This window comes from Juglans regia, chromosome 10 (assembly GCF_001411555.2).
Source record: "Juglans regia cultivar Chandler chromosome 10, Walnut 2.0, whole genome shotgun sequence".
Lineage (NCBI taxonomy): Eukaryota > Viridiplantae > Streptophyta > Magnoliopsida > Fagales > Juglandaceae > Juglans > Juglans regia.
Genome location: NC_049910.1, coordinates 30,942,420 through 30,961,878, shown reverse-complemented (window position 1 = coordinate 30,961,878; position 19,459 = coordinate 30,942,420). Strand labels below are relative to the sequence as shown.

Below are 19,459 nucleotides of genomic sequence, written 5' to 3'. Positions count from 1 at the left end.
TAATTTGTTTATAGAGTTGAAATCAAACTAGCTGTCAAACCCATCCTTTCCGCAACATTTATATATATATATATATATATATTTTTTTTTTTTTTTGCTGTTGTTGATATCTACCCACAAATATCCTGTGTGACCCACAGTTATGCTGTATATTAGGAACAAGAGAACAGCAAACGCATGACTATAAATTAAATCTCAGTGACCAATATTAGTTAGTAGCTCTGAGGAGCCATACAATACAATACAAAGTAGTGGTGTTCTTCTTCATACAGAAGAGAAGAAGAGATTATCCAGGTAATGATCCAGCAAGATTCAATACATGGAATGAATAAAAAACTATGCTAAAATAATGTATAATAGTCAATAATCTATTGCAAAAAGTCATCATCTCATTGTTTCTACTTCTTTTGTTTTATGCGTAAATATTCTAAAGTATTGATGTTTGAAACTTTTGAATACTGACATCATTGATCTTTGTTTCTTTCTTCTGCCTGACTTCTTTGGGTTGACTCTGGCTACTAGTATAGCCTCCTTTCTCACAGTAGTGTTTTACCCTGGTTGCTAGTTTAATGTAAAGGGCAGTGGTGTCTATATATTCTGAATTTTCGGATCGTATTTCAGCTTCACAGAGAGAGAGAGAGAGAGAGAGAGGTGTTAGGGGGGAGCTTTGAGATATGGCAGGGGGAGCATTTGAAGATCCAGGCACACTTAAGAGGGCCCATCTGTATGAGTACAGGATTACTGCATATTTCATATATGCATGCATTGTTGCAGCTCTTGGAGGGTCTCTCTTTGGCTATGATCTTGGCGTTTCAGGTGAGTTTTTCATTGGGTTTTTTTTACTATTAATGTTAATTCTTCTTCCGCCTGTATTTTTTCTGGGAAATTTGGGGTATTTCCATTCATGAATATCAGCAAATTCTGTGATCTGGGTTTATATGATTTACGTTTTCATTTATTAATATGATGCCTACCTTCCATTTTTACCAAAAAAAACATTTAGCTATACTATCTAAATAAAAAATCAGCATCATCTTTATAATTATCATCATCGTTGTCGATGTTCATTTGAAATCTTGAATGGATTTCTGAGATTTGGGGAGAAGTTGAAGATTTCCGAAGCTCTTGTACAGGAAAAAGTGGAACAGATGTGAGGACAAAATTCGCGACCTTTTTGGTGTTCGACAAGGCAGGACATTAGAAAAATTATTGGAAGTTGGAACACAGAGAAAGTATATCTTGTGGAATCCATTTTCCAGAAAAGTAGGTTTGGGTTAGCAGGTTCATGATATGCAACACCTCCAAAATAGCTTATTCTAATAGCTCATCTACCAAGTCTCATTTTCCTTTCGTGCTTTCTTTTTTACTAAAAGAAACAGAAGCCTCGAAAGAGCCCTTTTTTCTCCCTATATTATTCCTCCCTGTTGTGTTGTAAGCCAACAAACTCTTGTGTAAGTGACTGCCATTTTACATTTTCCTATTTTTTTAACTAAAAAAAACAGAGAGAGAGAGAGAGGAAAAGAAAAGAAACTTCAATATTTGATTCGAAAAGTTTCTTGTTTGGAATCTGGATGTTGAGGTAATCTTGGATAATCTGTGAATAGTAATGAAAAGTGATGATTAGTTTGTGAATAGTAATAAACTGTTTGTGGATAGTAAACTGTTTGTGGATAATAGTGGACAGTAATGACTACTTTACCAAATACAGCGTAAAAATTCTTGAAATTGTTGAGAATATTTGTGAGATTTTTTTTATCTTTTATTTTTTGAGTTTCTTCTGTGAAGAAAGAGACTACTTTTATCATATTCATGTTTAGCCAAAAATACAATATCATTAAGAATTGAACTTTGTATGCTAATAACAGGTGGAGTGACTTCCATGGATGACTTCCTCAAGGAATTCTTCCCAAAAGTGTACAGAAGAAAGCAGCAGCATCTGAACGAAACCGATTACTGTAAATATGATAACCAGATCCTCACACTGTTTACCTCCTCGCTATATATTGCTGGCCTCATCTCTACGTTTGGGGCATCCTACGTATCCAGAAAATGGGGGAGAAGAGGCAGCATCCTAGTTGGAGCAATCAGCTTCTTTCTAGGAGCAGTTCTCAATGCAGCTGCCGTGAACATTTCGATGTTGATCGTTGGGCGAATCCTCCTTGGTGTTGGCATTGGATTTGGAAACCAAGTGAGACTGCTTCTCAACAACTAAGAAAGAAACTAAAATATAGAAAATAAAAATAAAAATTTGCAGCAACTCCTGATCATGCACTTACTTCCTTTGTTGTCCTAATGTTGCAGGCAGTTCCCTTGTATCTTTCAGAGATGGCTCCTGCAAAGATCAGAGGGGCGATTAACCAACTGTTCCAATTGACTACCTGCTTAGGGATTCTGATAGCAAACTTCATAAACTATGGTACAGAAAAGATCCATCCATGGGGGTGGAGATTATCTCTTGGTTTGGCTACGGTCCCAGCAACTTTAATGTTTATAGGGGGTCTTTTCCTTCCCGAGACTCCCAACAGTCTTGTAGAACAAGGCAAACTAGAAGAAGGAAGAAGGGTATTGGAGAAAGTGAGAGGCACCACAAAAGTTGATGCTGAGTTTGCCGATCTTATTGATGCAAGCAATGCAGCAAGAGCTGTAAAACATCCATTCAGGAATCTGCTCGAAAAGAGGAACCGTCCCCAATTGGTAATAGGGGCTTTGGGTATCCCAGCCTTCCAACAGCTCACTGGAATGAACTCCATACTCTTCTATGCTCCTGTCATATTCCAAAGCTTGGGTTTTGGCTCAGGGGCATCACTGTATTCATCCATTTTCACCAGTGGAGCGCTTGTTGTTGGTGCACTCATGTCAATGGCATTTGTGGATAAATTTGGCAGAAGAGCTTTCTTTTTGGAAGCTGGCTGCGAAATGATAATTTGCATGGTAATTGCACTTTCAGCCTCTGGTTCTCAAAAATATTTTAACAATACTTTACTGCTTTGAGTACTTACCATCTCTATTTGATCTGTAGGTGGCTGTGGCCATAACTCTGGCCTTAAAGTTTGGTCAAGGAGAAACACTCCCAAAAGGAATTGGAATCTTTCTTGTCATTGTGATATGCTTGTTTGTCTTGGCTTATGGAAGATCTTGGGGCCCTCTGGGTTGGCTAGTACCAAGTGAAATCTTCCCATTAGAAACAAGGTCGGCTGGTCAGAGTGTTGTGGTCTGTGTGAACCTCTTCTTCACGGCATTGATAGCACAGTGTTTCCTCGCATCACTGTGTCATCTGAGATATGGGATTTTCTTGCTGTTCGGAGGATTAATCATCATCATGAGCAGCTTCATCTTCTTCCTCTTGCCAGAAACAAAGCAAGTTCCAATTGAGGAAGTCTATCTTCTCTGGAAAACTCACTGGTTCTGGAAGAACATAGTAGGAGAAAGGGACCAAACTGGTGACCTGGATAGGACATAAACATTGCGAGTTTAGAATCAATCCCTAACGGAAGAATCTATGGATTTAATTATTGCAAATTGTTTTGTGCTTGTATATTGTACTGGATTAGTGAAGTTTCAACCAGCAAATAGCAAGAGAATTTGCACTACACTAGTACAAAAAATTATTGACAATAATTTCTAAATATCAAGATTTTCTCTTTTCCCAAACTAGTTGCTTTATTCAAGCCATCAAGATTGATTTTAGCCTGCCAATTCTTCACCGTGAATTGCTTGCAACAATTCCCAAGACTACTACAAACGACAAGACATTGAGTTCATTGTCTGTGAACTCATGGAGAATATGAAAGACATATACACGTGCTTTGTCTGCGAAGGGCTCGGGCAACCAGTATTGAATACTGTTAGGATTGTGGAATAGAAGAAATTCCTCCTTAACTTTCATTACAGAGTATTGGTCTATATATATAAATATATATATATATATATATATATTTTGAATAAACCTCAGTATTTCATATATGACTTTCTTGCATACATCTTCTATCAAATTTCAGACTATTTACAATAAACTCTGGTTCAGTTTCTATCCAAACTTTTTTCTCAACTAAGAGCATCTTCATTAGCTTGGCCAAATTCATCTTCAAAATTTAGTTAATATCACACTTTTTTACATTTGCTTATTCCATTTAAATTCAATCTCCACATTAGATTAACCATTTACTCTAAATAATAATAAAATATTATTAATTTAATAATTTTTTAATTGATTTATTTGTATCACATTTTATAATTCTTCCAATTTAATATTAATAATAATTATATTCTAATTAAATTAATTTAATATTTATTACATTTATTAAATATTAATATTAATAATAATTATATTATAATTAAATTATCATTATAATTAACTTAATAATTAATATTCTTATTAATATTAACTAATTCATTTATTTTTATCACATTTTATATTTAATAATAATAAATCGAACCAAATTTCTTAATTACAAAAAATACTTACATATTTTGTGAAAGGAGTGAGAATTGAATATTTTAATATTTGGCTAACCTACTGTTCACTTACAAATTTGGAGAATCACTGTAGTTTAAGTCTAAAATTTTATAGCAATACCTAATCTAATGTGGTGGTTTTTTGGCACGTATTGGCTAAAGTTTAGATATCATTGGACTTTGACCAAGCCAATGAGGATGCTCTAAGTGTAAAGCAGTCTTTGCCAAACTGTGTGCAAGACTATTCTTTTCTCTATATTCGAATTGTAAAAACCAATTCTTCCTATGAAATAAAACATTCCTAATGTCATCAATTAAAGAACCAAAGTAAGAAAAATTTCCTTCATCCCCTTTTACTGCCATTACTACAGCCTATGCATCTCCTTCAAAAATAGCATTCTGTATATTGAGATCATTGCACATCTGCAGAGCCTTCCACAGAGCTTGACATTCTGCAGCTTCAGGTAACACAACATTCCTCCTGCTATCACATGTTGCAAGCAAGGCCTCACCCTCTTCATCTCTAATAATCATCATCATCCCCATTCTCCTCTCATTTATATCTAAAGATGCATCCCAATTAACCTTGACAAAACCTATTGCAGGTCTAGCCCATCTGTTCTTGTTCAAAGGGACTGCCACCTACTGTGCTTCAATGATTATTCCTTTGTTTGCTTGTTTAAAAGACTCTAGTGTCTCCTTTGCTATTAATAACAACATTCTTAGGCAAGTGAGTCTTTTATAAAAAACAAATGTGTTCCTTCTCAACCATACCTTCCTGAGATGGACAGCTATCTCCTCAAGTTTAATCTTCTCCATACCTCCCATCAATTTATCCCACAACTCCAAAAAATCCCCACCTTCCTTTTTCCACTTCGAAACACCACTCAAGTCATCTGCCATACATCATTTGCTACTGGACACTCCCACAGCACATGTAAAACAAACTCTTCCTCCTCAAGACAAATTGGGCAAAAGGGTCCTCAACAACCTTTTTCTGAAAAAAGATTTTTCTTTGTAGATAAAAATTCATTTGCTGCCTTCCAAAGAAACAGCTTTACCATATTAGACACTTCAAAACCCCAAATAATCTTCCATATGTTATCAATCTGTTGGTCTAATGATGTTTCCCCCTTGCACCTCCTTTTCAAATCGAGCTACAGATAGAAAGCACTGCTTACAAAGAAAATCCCTTTCTTTGTAAGTCCCCATATTGCCTTGGCTTCATTCCATCCTCTGCTGAGTGGTATGCTCAGAATTTGTCTTGCTTCTTCTTTCTAAAAAATGGCATTAACCAGTACCTCATTCCACTCTCTTTTATTTTCTACCATCAAATCTACTACCTTTGAGTCTACTCTAAGTACTGATATTGGAGACTACACTAAGAAAGAGGATGGCGTGTTCAACCACTTATGGCCCCATATCTAGATCTTCTTTCCATCACCAACCTTCCACCTTACACCTTCCTTGACCAGTTTTCTTCCACTCCATAAACTTCTCCATATCAGAGAAGGTTTGGACCCCAACTTTACATCCATATAACTAGCATTTTAAAAATACTTGTCTCTAGAGGCCATTGCAACAAGAGAGCTAGGGAATTGTATGAGTCTCCATCCCTGTTTGGCTAGGAGATCTAAGTTAAAACAACCCAAATCCCTGAATCTCATCCCCCCTTTAGTTTCTGCCCAGCCATTTTAGCCCACTTCCTCTATTGAATCCCCCCTCCTTTTGTTGTTTCCCCCACCAAAATTTAGAGAACATAATATTAATATCACAGCATAGCTTCATAGTTAACTTAAACACACTCATGGTGTAAGTGGATATGGTCTGCAACACAGCTTTTATCAACACTTATTTTCCAGCCTATGATAAGAAATTATTCTTCTAACTAGTCATCTTCTTCCATATTTTTTCTTTTAGAAATCTAAAAGTGTTATATTTAGATCTCCCTACAAAGGTAGGTAAACCTAGATATTTCTCATAACTACCACATGCTATTGAATTACCAGCCTCCATAATACTTTTTTTTAACCTCCATTGAAGTGTTGTTACTGAAGAAAATTGAAGTTTTGTCCTTATTGAGGAACTGTCTAGATGCCTTCTCATATTCCTTTAGAATCATTTGTAGCTTGTTCCACTCCTCAAGTGTTGCTCTCCCGAAAAATATACAGTCATCTGCGAATAGAAAGTGGTTTACAGAAATTCCACCTCTTGCCATTGGAAAACCTCTTATGCTTCCCATTCTTTTAGACTGATTAAGCAAGTAGCTTAGCCCCTCAGAACACAAAATAAAGAGCTTTGTCTCCCTATCTAAGGCCCCTTGTTGGACAAATTTTTTCACCTAGCTTCCCATTAGCCAGCACTGAGTAGGTCACAGTGGATACACATTTCATTATGAGAGTAACCCACCTATCACAGAAACCTAGTTTTTTCATCACTGCTTCCAAATAAACTCATTCTATTCGATCATATGCCTTTGACATGTCTAATTTAACTATCATGCTCCCCAACTTCCCCTTTTTTCTGGTCTTCATCGAATGTATCAATTCGTAGGCTACCATGATGTTATTTGAAATCAATCTACCAGGTAAGAATGCACTCTGTGTAGGAGCTATGATCACAAATAAAACCTTTTTGAATATGTTGGTAATGGTTTTTGTAATTATTTTGTACAAGACATTACACAAACTAATTGGCCTGTAATCACTCACCTTCTCAATCTCTTTTATCTTGGGTATCAATGCTAAAAAAATGTAGTTCAGAGAAGAGACCCCAAGAGTTACCATTAAGAGCAGACAAAGCAACCTCACAAACCTCCTTAGCAATCAAATTCTAGTGACTTTGGTAAAAACAAGCACCAAAGCCATATAGTCCAGGTGACTTCAAATGAGACATTTGTTTTACTGCCTCCTCAACTTCAATTCTAGTGAAACTCTTAGACAATGTATCATTCATTTACCTTGTCACTCTTGGCTTTATGCACCTCAAGCATTCTTCTAAATCCTCACTGGATGGGTCAGTAGTACTAAACAGATTCTGAAAATAATGACTGAAAGTTCTTTCAATCTACAAATTTTCACTGACCTTTCTATTCTGCTCATTAATAACCTCCCTTATTGTGTTTCTCTTCCTTCTTTGTTTGGCACAAACATGAAAATATTTTGTGTTTTTATCTCCAAACTTGTACCAATTAGCCTTAACTCTTTGTCTCCACCTTATATCTTCAATTTCTAGTAAAATATTTAGCTCCTATGATACTTTCTTTATCTCATTAATATTATATTTGCTCTCAATTGCCTGAAATTGTTGGAGAGCCACTGTTTTTTCCTCAATCTCCCTTTCTCCTCCCTTTCTCCTTTGTCTGCTCCACATCAGTAAAACCTGCTTACTGCTATTTAAAGAGGTTATCACTTTTTCTAGAGAGACCACATGGCCCCCATCCTTGTTCCACGCATGTCTCACCACCTCTTCACAATACTCCTCTAAAGCCCAATTTGCTTCATATTTAAAGCTCTGATTTTTGACCCAATTCATTTTCCTTCCTTTAAGCACATGAATCAAGATAGGTTTGTGATATGAAGTTCTTGCAACAAGTATTGACTCATTCAAAAATGAGTAGCACAATGGCTATCCCAAGTGCAGGAGGGTGTTGCGTAATAATTAAAAATAAATTTCTATATCGTCTCCTCAGAGAAAGTTACTTAAAATCAAACTCGTTTAAAATGATGAAAATATTTATAAAGAGAAAATAAAAGTAGTGATATGTGCAATAAATGGAAGAGTGCAACGTGAATGAAAATGGCACTAGTCATGGACTAGATTCATATTTTTGAATTTTTGAGTGTCGAAATGAAATGTAAAAAACTAACAAATTGAAATTAACAATCAAGGAATCAACTAAACTAAACAATCTTAATTAATCTGAAAATTAAATAATAAAACTGAAATTATTTAAGTCCTAATTAAGTTTTAATTAATCTAATATGCAATGGAACTAAAAGATTAATAAAACTAAGTTAAGAACTAAACTAGATTAGAAAGTAATTGACAAAATACGAATTGAGAATTAAAAAGCCCCAAAATCAAGATTCTAGAGTTCATCATTGTATTCAAAGCACAAATTCTCAAAATCAATCCATAACAATTGTAATCACTGTTAAATGAAAGCTTAAAAAATGTAGAAAAATAAATAACACAAAGTAAATAAACAGCAAATAAAATGCCCAAAGGTCTAAATCAAATATCTCAAAAATACATCACAAACTTTAAATTAAAATTAAATAAATAGTAGAGAGTGAAAATAGCAAGCCAAATGAATAGAGATAAAGGTGGTAGGCAATGGAGGAAAAGGCTGGAGCGCAGCAATTGGACCCTTCAAAGTTCTTCAACAGCGCTCCTGTGTTGTGTGCATATATAGTTATATATTAGTATAGCTATAAATAAAATGTTAATAATAATTTAAATATATATTTTATGTTTAAAGCATATGATAAATTAAATTTTCATATTTAAGATTAAACTTTTATTTTATAAATTATAATAATATTATCTTATATATAATTATATTAATAACATATAATCAAACAAATTACAAATGTTCATATTTAATATTAACATTTTATGTTATAATTTATAAATTATAATATGAAATTATTTCACATATAATTATATATTATATATAAAACTTATATATAAAAAATATTTTGTATAATATTAATTTTGTATAAAACTTATATATATATAAATTTTATATTTTTATTTTTTTCCAATCGTGCAGATCTGATCCGGTCCGGTCTTAGAAACCATGGAATTGGGACTAAATCGGGTCTGGCCAGTTTTACGATTACAAGAACTGATCTCGAACCGGATCAGTTCAAAATCGATCCAACCATTCCATTCCAATTCGATTCAATCCAGACTAATTTTCTGTTTTTTCGTTTCAAATTTACACCCCTAGTTAGATAATAACAGTTTCATTGTTTGACTATCTTAAGTTGCTTAAACAGCTTTTGGGGATTTCGCTAGATGAGCTCCACCAGGTGACCGACAGTGCACCAAATGCTTCAGAGATACGTTTTTGGGAGAGCCTCCACAACCACAGGTACCTTCTTGATTCAACCCACAACTCTATTGAATCTTTGTTATTCTTTCTTTTCTGGGTTCATCATTGTTCTTGATCTTGAAAAAATCTATTTTTCGGCTTCTTTCTTTCTGCTTGGACTAGTGAGAGCACCTACTCCTGAGTTTCCCCCTCTTAATCCTGTTATCTTGATGGAAAGTGTTGCATCGATTGAGACTTGAGAAATTATTTTCTTTGCTAAAGAAATCATGTTAGTTTGGGTTTAGCTTCTATCGAGGTGTAGTTGTGCATGCGTTTTATTTCTAATATGTCCTTTCTGGGAAGCCATTCATTTAATGTTTATTTGCTTTTTTCAGTACTTAACTTAACATTTCGTGGTCAAAACGTGGTGATGAATATCTGATCTTTCAGCTATCTAAATGTACTCAAAATAGCTGGTTGACTGCTGCCATTCTTTATGACATGGATATTGCTGTCCTAGCCCAGAGGTTTTGTCACATAGCAATCTGGAGATTGCTGGTGATCATTGGCATGGTTGTTGCTGTTTTAATTGTTACCCAGGCTTTTGAACTACCCTATTGGAAAACAACTCCTTTATCTCCTCCTAGTAAGGGTTCAACAGCTATGGTGGCTCGCAATGCCACACTTCCTAACAATTCACCACCAACTAAACCCTTTGTTGCTAATCTCAGGGTGGACAATGATACTTTTGCTTCTGATTCTGACAAAGAAGCTGGGTTTGAGAATCAAACCAAAGAAACAGATAAACAAGATGATCCAGTTTCATATGATGACAAGAACCCTCACAAGGAGGTCAAAGTTAAGAAGGATTACCCTAAAGCAGGCACAAATTTGACATTGAATGAAGTTCAAAATCAAGATGGTATTTTGCCAATTGAGTCACAAGGACTTTCTACGAAAGGCATGGGAAACTTTCATGCGGATTCAAGGATTTCATTCATTGCTGAAAATGCGTCTTCAGTGAGCAATGCCAAACAAACCATGAAAACGAAGCCCACGGATAAGAAGACTAAGCCACTGCAAGAAGTTTCTGTCACCTTGAACAATAAATTTACCATTGTAAGCATTTCCAATCCAATATTGAAGAGGTTGCACAAGCAGCCAGTATCCTTATCCCAGATGAATTCCATGTTGCTCAACAGTCCTGTACCTTCTCGTCACATGGTAAGGAACTAACATTGAGATTTCTATTTGAACAATGGGGATCAGTCAAGATATCCAGATTTTTAATTTAAATATTTTTATTGATAACAGAAGCCAAGGTGGTCTTCTGTACGTGATCATGAACTCGTATCTGCAAAACTGCAGATTGAGAATTCTCCTTTGAGGAGGAACATTTCTGGGCTTTATGCTTCTGTTTTTCGAAATGTATCCATGTTTATAAGGTGAGTACATTTGTATGTTATAGATCGCTAGCATCTGGTATTTTCTATTATGAACTTCCTTAAACCTAGGCAACACTTCTATAGCGAGTTGTATTGCTAACGAGCATTTACTGCTGGTGGCTTGATGGTATCACACTAATATTGCTAAATAGTGTTTGTGAAACTTCAGAAAAAAGAAATCAGTTTAAGACTCTTGTTCCCTCCACTTCATATGTGACAATTACTGTATGGTAGACAACTCTATTTACAGCTGGTTTTTTATATACAGTTTGAAGAACAATGGCATTGTTTGTTAGGACCACAAAATTGGCTTGATTGATGTTCTGAAATAAAGTTGAACTTAATAATTATTTCATATAGTCATTTAATTTGAGATTCATGTTGAATTAGACATTTATTATATTACTATTCATCTTACTAATATGTTCACAAGTTATTAAGAACATGGTTTGCAGGTGCATTTAGCGAAAGTAATACACAAGATATAAATCATGATTGCTAGTTATTTGTAAAAAAAAATTTGTAGTCAGTGATAATATAAAATTGAGGTTTTAATCAACAAAGACTATGATATCTTAACTGCGACGATTCATCTTGATGATGGAAGGGCCTACATTTTGAGTATATCAAACTGGGTCACATTGAGTTTAAGTTCTATAAAATTAATGTCACTTGAACTTAGAACTCATATTCACTAATTTCTAAGCTCTCAAACTTATTTATGTGGGTATTAATGGTTTTATTTACAATTATGTTTGCTTTTAAGTTAGTAATTCCTGGAGTGAAATTTTAATTTAATTGTCTAAAAAACCATAATTAGCCGGAGTAATGGGATTCTTATGACACCAAGTAAATCCAAATCCTATTAGAGCTAGGAATTGATTGTTTTTATTAGATCTCCGTCCTATGTCTATTTAAAGAGCCCAAAGATGTGGCCTGCCATATAGTTTTTTTCATTCAGCAAAACATTCTCTCTAGTTTCTCACTAGGCATAGAAACTAATTGGGTCCCACCCTTTTCCTCTGGACGTGCTGTGTTACCTGTGTATAGAGGATAGCAGAAAAGTCTTTTTGGTTTTTTTAGCAATCTATCATTCAAATATGAGAATTTAAACTTGTTCTCTAACACAAATTTGAGGCATAATTTTGAATCCATGGGTGATGTATGCATGATTGATAAAAAAAGAATATATCTGTACTCCAAGGACTTAGTTGAATCTCAATAAACAGATTTGTATCTCCCACCTAGAGTGAGGAAAAAGAGAGATAGAAACATGCAGTGGAACCCACAACATTTATAGCTGCCCGAGTGAATTTCTCAGGCAACATTAAATACTATGAGGCCTACTTCATGTGTCTATTTTTCTCCGGTCTTAACCCTAGAGTGGGATGTCTATCCATAATAAACCAAATCTTTAGTTTTTTACGTGTTGATTTTGTTCAACCCATGCAGAAGTGTTGGTAACTTTCTAAACTACATACTTGTTAAAGAACTTTCCAAACTACATGAAAGTTCCCTACGCCTAAAGCAGGCAATTCTACAGGATTTAATAATGCTCTTAAACTACAGGAATAGAGTGCTGTGTTAATTCCTGGATAGTTCTGGTTCTTTAATATTTTTATGACTATTTAGATTTGGGGTTGCTTATAATAATTTCTAGGGGCCATCGGACTAGGGGAACTTTCCCTTGAATTACCTAAGGTCCACTTGTGGGAAACTCCTTACTAGGGGCCTGTGCACTCCCGGGATTAGTCGGGACTTTGTTCTTGGACACCCGGTGCCAATCAAAAAAAGATTTGGGATTGCTTATGCTGTCTCATGTATGTATTTCATGTTTTAGTATATCAGTTAACAGAATTTTCACTGTACTTTCCCCAAAGAATCCTACTCATTGACTGAAGAGACATGCATCCCTCCTTTTAAGAGAGGTTTGGATTCAGAGATGAGTTGAGATGATTTGTGAATAGTAGAATAAAAATTGAATTATTTATTATATTTGGTGTGGGAATTTGAAAAAGTTGTTTTAGGATTTGAAAAAGTTGAATTGTTTATTATATTTTGTGTGAGAATTTGAGAAAGTTGTAATGATGAGATGAGATGAGTTGAGGTGGGTTTTGAATCCAAACCTCTTCTTATTATTTTAACCCTCACATTAACCAAAGAAATGATTTCGTAAATACCAATTGCAGGAGTTATGAATTGATGGAACATACACTCAAAATCTACATATATAGGGAAGGAGAAAAGCCCATATATCATCAGCCAGTGCTGAAAGGAATTTATGCCTCGGAAGGATGGTTTATGAAACTGATGGAGGGAAACAAGAAATTTGCTGTGAGGGACCCTAAAAAAGCTCACTTGTTTTATTTACCCTTCAGTTCACAAATGCTAAGGATCAAACTTGCTGCACAAAACATTCATAGTACGAAGGATCTGGAGAAATATTTGAGGAGATATGTGGAACTAATTGCAGGAAAATATCGATTCTGGAATAGAACCCGTGGGGCAGATCATTTTCTAGTTGCTTGTCATGATTGGGTATGCTTTCCTCATACCATTTCTATATGATTTACCTTTTCATAATCACTAAGTTGTGTTTGGATGTTGAAGTGAGTTGAGTTAAGTTGAGTTGAGATGATAAAATATTGTTAGAATATTATTTTTTAATATTATTATTATTTTGAAATTTGAAAAAGTTGAATTATTTATTATATTTTGTGTTATGATTTGAAAAAATTGTAATGATGAGTTGAGATGAGTTGAGAGTGGTTTAAGTTCCAAACGCACCCTAAATCTCCACAAGTTGGATAAGATTGTGTACAGAGTCCTTGCTGTAATGAGAAGTAGCTGGGGTCTTGTGGCTTTTTCATGTCTAGGCATGACCTTTATTTGTGGGACCGATGACCAACATTAGTCTAAATTACTTCAGAAGCCGAGCCAACACACTTTGTCTATGGAATTTGCCTTGGTTGCGATGTTGATGTAACACGATTTTTTTCCTTTCTAAGATATTGTTGTGGCTTTCAACATAATGTAGCTCCACAGGTCACCTTTGGTTTTGTGAAAAATTCTGATAATTGTTGACCGTGCTTAGCCATTCCTTCGTAACCTCTAGCTAAGCCTTATTCTGATGAAGCATCTTAATATTCTGGCAAGTCAATGATGTAATGTATTATATGAAATTTCAGGCCTCCCGAGTCACAATGCAGCTTATGGGGAATTGCATCAGATCTCTTTGCAATGCCAATGTTGCTAATGGGTTTAAAATAGGGAAGGACACTACTCTACCAGTAACATATATACGATCTGTGGAGGACCCTCTAAAAGATATGGGAGGAAGACCTCCTTCACGAAGACATATTCTTGCCTTCTTTGCCGGGAGCATGCATGGTTATGTTCGACCAATTCTGCTACAGTACTGGGAAAATAAAGAGCCCGACATGAAAATCTTTGGTCCAATGCCACGCGATATTGAAGGCAAAAAAATCTACAGGGAGTATATGAAGAACAGCAAGTACTGCATCTGTGCCAGGGGTTATGAGGTTCATACACCTCGAGTGGTTGAAGCCATTTTCTATGAATGTGTCCCAGTCATCATCTCGGATAACTATGTGCCTCCTTTCTTTGAGGTATTGAACTGGGAAGCATTTTCTGTGTTTATTCAAGAGAAAGATATTCCAAATTTAAGAAAAATTCTGCTGTCAATCCCGGAAGAGAAGTATCTTGCCATGCAGTCGAGAGTAAAGATGGTACAAAGGCATTTCCTTTGGCACAAAAACCCTGTGCGATATGACTTATTTCACATGGTCCTTCACTCAATATGGTACAACAGACTTCTGCAGATCATAGTGTAACAGGAGCATCAAACTTTGTCAATAGTTCATGGGGTAACCAGCCGCCAAAATAAATAAGGAAACACGGCATGTCATTGTAATCAAAATGAAGCTGTAGATATTGAAAAATGAACCATTTTGGTCGACTAGCGTTTTTTTAGCAGCATTATATAGCATGTTAATATATTATACAAGGATGTTAACATGCTCTGGCTCCCTTGCAAAAAAAGGAAATTGACCAAATAATTAGTCTGGTTCTAGTTCTAGCACTCGGGCAAGAAGCAGGATCACCGAAAAGGAGGTTTTCAGGTTGTCCCAAAGTTTCTAAATCTGATGAAGATTTAGCTGTGTTTGGATGTCGAGGTGATTTCAGATGATCTGAATTGATATGTAAATAGTAGTATTTTGTGGATCTTGTTTAGATATGTTTGAATATAAATAAATTAAGATAAGTGTTTGAATGTACGAAATATGTTGATATGAATTTAACTTTTTTATGAGAAGTTGAAAAAATAGTAGATCCCATTAATGATTGGTTTGGAATGTGTTGAGCTCATTTCAACAACTAAACGTAACAAATATTTATTGTCTAAAACATGGGACTCCAGCTCTGTCAAGAGTAAGACGTTTGGATTCATAAGTTATCTCAGCTCATTTCAATTCATCTCAACTCATCTAACTACTATTCATTACTATTCAACAACTTTAACTCACAAATCTCACTACTATTCACAACTCATCTCATTACTATTCACAATCCATCTCAACTCATCTCAACTCATCTCAACTCATCTTAAGTCATCTTCGAATCCAAACGTCTCCTAAAAATGCCAAGCAGATGCTTAGATGGATTTGACAAACATTATGCTTAAATTTCATAATCTTGCCATGTGTTAAGATATAACATTAATAATTAAATTTATTTCTTCTCATTAATTTAAAACTTTTATGCACTAATTCTGAATGAGTTCCTAACAACCTAATAGAAAATAAAACACATCCATTATTTTTTTCTTTTTTCAGCTGACTTGAAATGAGTTGCGTTCTTTATGAATAGTAATGAATTGAGATGATAGAATTTAGATATGTTTGGATGAGTTTAGATGTATTTATAAAAAGTTGAAAATGATTGTAGATCCCCCATGTAAAGAGATGTTGAGTTGAAAATGTTATGAATCCAACGTGTAAATAAGTTTTGAGTTAAAATGTGTTTAGTAACTTAAAAGCTGAGTGTTTAAATGTTAGACTCAATTTAAAATTAAACTGAACTGAATTGATCTCAATTAAATCTAACTACCAAACGGGGCCGATCTCGTTTTATGATTTATTGACTGTGAAAAGAGTTGCTGTCCCAGCCAATGGCTCAGCTCAGTGGACAGAAACAACACAATGCTGAAGTAAGATCCCTTGAGTTTTACTTCAGCCTTGAGGTTTGAGGGGAGTGATCTGCTACAAGATGGGCAACGAATTCAGACCCTTTAATGCCATTTGTGCACTATTCCCAGTTGAAGAATTCCCATCACGCCACGTTTCTTTGCGCTTCATAGTTCATACTTCAAGGTCAAGCAATTCCTTTTCTTTTCTTTTTTGATTCACTTCAAAGCGAAGCCATTCTTTTTCCCGAGCAAACCTTTTTATCTGAAATACTTATCATTGACGACTAATTGGTGGGTCCCACTTATCCAAACACAAGTCCAGGAAACCGAACACGCCTGCCTTGTCTTTTAAAAGCTCAGATTGTCCCTTAGAGAGCACTCCAATGGAGGCTCTATAATACTTTTTTTTTTTTTTTTAAATATAAAGAAATTTTCTTAAAAGTGTTTTTCAATAGATCTTATATTTCATCCTTTATTTCACATTCCACTACAGTAAAATATTAGATGTGGAGGAAACTATTTATTAATATAAATATTTTAAATTAATTTCTTTCTCCTTGTAACACCCGGACCCAATATTGATATTGTTGGACTTTAGATTTTTTTTTACTTATTTTTTTCTTTTATAACTTGATTGTTTATTTAAGTTCTTATTTTACAATTTTGAGTAGCGTTTTTGTTTTCTTTTAATTTGGAGTTCTTGGCCGTTTATTTTATTTTTTCCGCATGTTTCATTTTTTTTTTATTCTTTCTCTTTCCGTCTATTTTAATTTTTCGCACGGCTTATATTTTTTTTTTTCTTCGTCGCACAGCATGCATACACGCACGTTTTCGTTCACGGCATGCTTGCACACACACGTCCCTCATGCGCGTTCCGTATCCGTTGGGTTTTCGTCTAGGGTTTTCTTTTCATGATTCAATCGTCTATTTATATGCTTACGAAGAAAGCTCGCGCCGCTGCCTTCCCACGCGAAACCGTAAGCCAGACCACCGTGAACCACTCCCTCGGCCAAGCCTTTCCACGCTGCAACCGCACGACTGGCCCCTCACACGACGGGAAACACTAGCCTGAGGTAGGACCAACCACAGCAAGTCTCCACCGGCAGCATCACGTCGCGCATCTGAACCCCGAAAGAAGCCAGGACTGCTCTGTTTTTGGCATCAAGAAACAGAGTACTTCCTTGCCAGACCCTCCTTCCCAGGCACGCGTTCAGCCACTGTCCTCGACGGAAACAGCCATAACCTGGTCTTGCTAGCTACGCCCTGCACCACCTTACTACGCTGCCGCCGACTCAAACCACCACCCTCTCTCTCGGTAACACCTCCATGCACACGCCGTGTACCATCTCTATTGCATGAATTTTGTCCCTCTCTCTCACCGTGTTTCTCTCTCTCTCTCAGTGCCTCACCACCGTGACCTTCTTCGCCGCGTCGCGCGCAGCTCCTCCCTGGGCGGTGAGTGCCTCGCGCCCCTGTCCTTACGGTGTTTGCATCGAGTCTACGTGATTTCACAGTTGCAGTTTCCGTAACTTACATTTTTGCATGGTATTTGAAATTGAATTACGGTTTTACCCTTAGTTTTAGAGTGTGTTCAAGTTGTTATGTTTGGTCTGTTTTTATGTGGTTTTTACGGGTGGTACAAGAAAAGTTTGCATACAATAAATAGGATTTTCAAACTGTACTTTGATAGTAAATTATTTTAGTAATTGTGAAATTTTATTTTAAACTTTTAAATTACGATTAAAGCTTTTTGTTTATTATTAATTAACGAAATTGTCACTTGTACGTACCTTAAATCGTTTAAGTATTTTAGCATGTTATTAAGTAAATGTTTATTTTAAGAGTAAACGGTGTTTTATTTTTAGATAATGGTGGTATTATAGGAATTTTTAGGATTCTAGGTTTTGAGGATTTAAATAGGTTCTTAGGTTCAAATACGAAATACGTGATTGATTGAGAATTTACGGGAATTGCTTGATTATTTTATAGGTGACGATTAATTATTGTCCGACGTTTTGAGGAATTTTTGAAAAAGCTAAGAAGTTCAGGTAAGCGGGGTTCCTATGCTAGACTTTGCATTAAATAAAATGAACTGAGGTCCTTTTTGGAAAATGTGCATGTTCTGCTATGAAAAGAAATTTGAAAACAACCTCAGATATTTGTTCTGCATTACTCATGAGATTCTGTTTAAGAATAACGTATTTTCTGTCATGACTGGTGTAAACATGAGCTTATTTTTTATATTTTATTTCTGAACTTTGAAAATGAGAGTGAATATGAAATTTGTGCATAAATTATGTGGTGATATGATTTTGTTCTGTTCCGAAAAATTTTGTTCAGTACACTGTTTGGAAAAGACGTGGTTTCTGAAAACCTTTGGCATGACTCTCTGATTCTGAATTTGATTCTGTTTCTGTTCCGTTCAGTTACGGCCCTGCCACGGGTGATAATAGTGGCATACGACCCAACCACGGGTAATAATAGTGGATACGGCCCAACCACGGGTTATAATAGTGGATACGGCCCAACCACGAGTAATAATAGTGGATACGGCCCTGCCACGGGTTATAGTAGTGGTCTCTGTTTTGAGTGCACACCTTGGTGACAGAGTGTCTTATGTTCTACTTGGCTATCCGCAGATGCACAACCCTACCACGGGGGTTATACATGGCCTCTGTTCTGATATGATGTTTTGATGATGACGATGATCATTTATGCTATGCCAAATAATATTTTGAATGAAATTACTTCTAAATCTTCGCTCTGATATTTTAATAACATGTTCTGATTCCGCACTCTGAAAATGAAAATGTTTTGTTCTGCATTCTGATTTCTGTAAATGCTCATGTTTATACACTGGTATATGTTCTCTGCTTACTGAGTTGTTGATAACTCACCCCCCTTATCTCCATAATATTTCAGATGACATTGATGGTTCAGCTGAGGATCAGTATTAAAGTCTATGGAGAAGATTAGCATTGAATTGTTGTTGGGTATCTCATGATATTAGTGTTGGTGTTAGAGGTTATTTATCTTTCTTAAGTTTGCTTCAATGGATTTAGACAGTTTATGGAGACTATGTTAATGTTTTATTATTTCTAGTTGTTATTTGAGACATGAAGAAGAGTTGATTTTATTTGGGTTGTTGGATTGAATATTGGATAAATGAGTTTATTTGATTTATTTAATTGAAGTATTTACGTTCGATTTGAGGTTTGGTAAAATAGATATATTCTTGAAATTGGAAGTACTCTATCCTTGTTAGAGTTGTTTTTCAGGTGTTATGAGTTAACTCTCCAGACCCTCGAG

General features: G+C 35.4%; 2 protein-coding genes across 7 annotated transcripts; both read left to right on the top strand.

Moving 5' to 3' along the window:
* Positions 1-189: 189 nt before the first annotated feature.
* Positions 190-3,663, top strand: LOC108993232 (sugar transport protein 14-like). Of its 4 annotated transcripts, none has more exons than XM_018968071.2 (5): positions 190-294; positions 622-816; positions 1,866-2,188; positions 2,302-2,931; positions 3,020-3,663. In XM_018968071.2, the coding sequence occupies exons 2-5, from the start codon at positions 675-677 to the stop codon at positions 3,458-3,460; spliced, it is 1,536 nt and encodes a 511-aa protein (XP_018823616.1). In that variant the 5' UTR covers positions 190-294; positions 622-674; the 3' UTR covers positions 3,461-3,663. The 4 variants fall into 4 exon arrangements, with proteins under 4 accessions (XP_018823616.1, XP_035550935.1, XP_018823615.1 ...); XM_035695042.1 differs by having other exon boundaries at positions 200-294; positions 566-816; XM_018968070.2 differs by having other exon boundaries at positions 200-294; positions 528-816.
* A 5,579-nt stretch (positions 3,664-9,242) lies between these two features.
* Positions 9,243-14,920, top strand: LOC108993218 (probable glycosyltransferase At5g03795). 3 transcript variants are annotated; one of them, XM_018968052.2, is made up of 5 exons: positions 9,243-9,556; positions 9,947-10,720; positions 10,811-10,941; positions 13,131-13,479; positions 14,130-14,920. In XM_018968052.2, exons 2-5 carry the CDS (start codon positions 9,998-10,000, stop codon positions 14,793-14,795), a joined length of 1,869 nt encoding a protein of 622 aa, XP_018823597.1. In that variant the 5' UTR covers positions 9,243-9,556; positions 9,947-9,997; the 3' UTR covers positions 14,796-14,920. The 3 variants fall into 3 exon arrangements, with proteins under 3 accessions (XP_018823597.1, XP_035550855.1, XP_035550856.1); XM_035694962.1 differs by having other exon boundaries at positions 9,892-10,720; XM_035694963.1 differs by having other exon boundaries at positions 9,421-9,556; positions 10,228-10,720.
* The last annotated feature ends 4,539 nt before the right edge of the window (positions 14,921-19,459 follow it).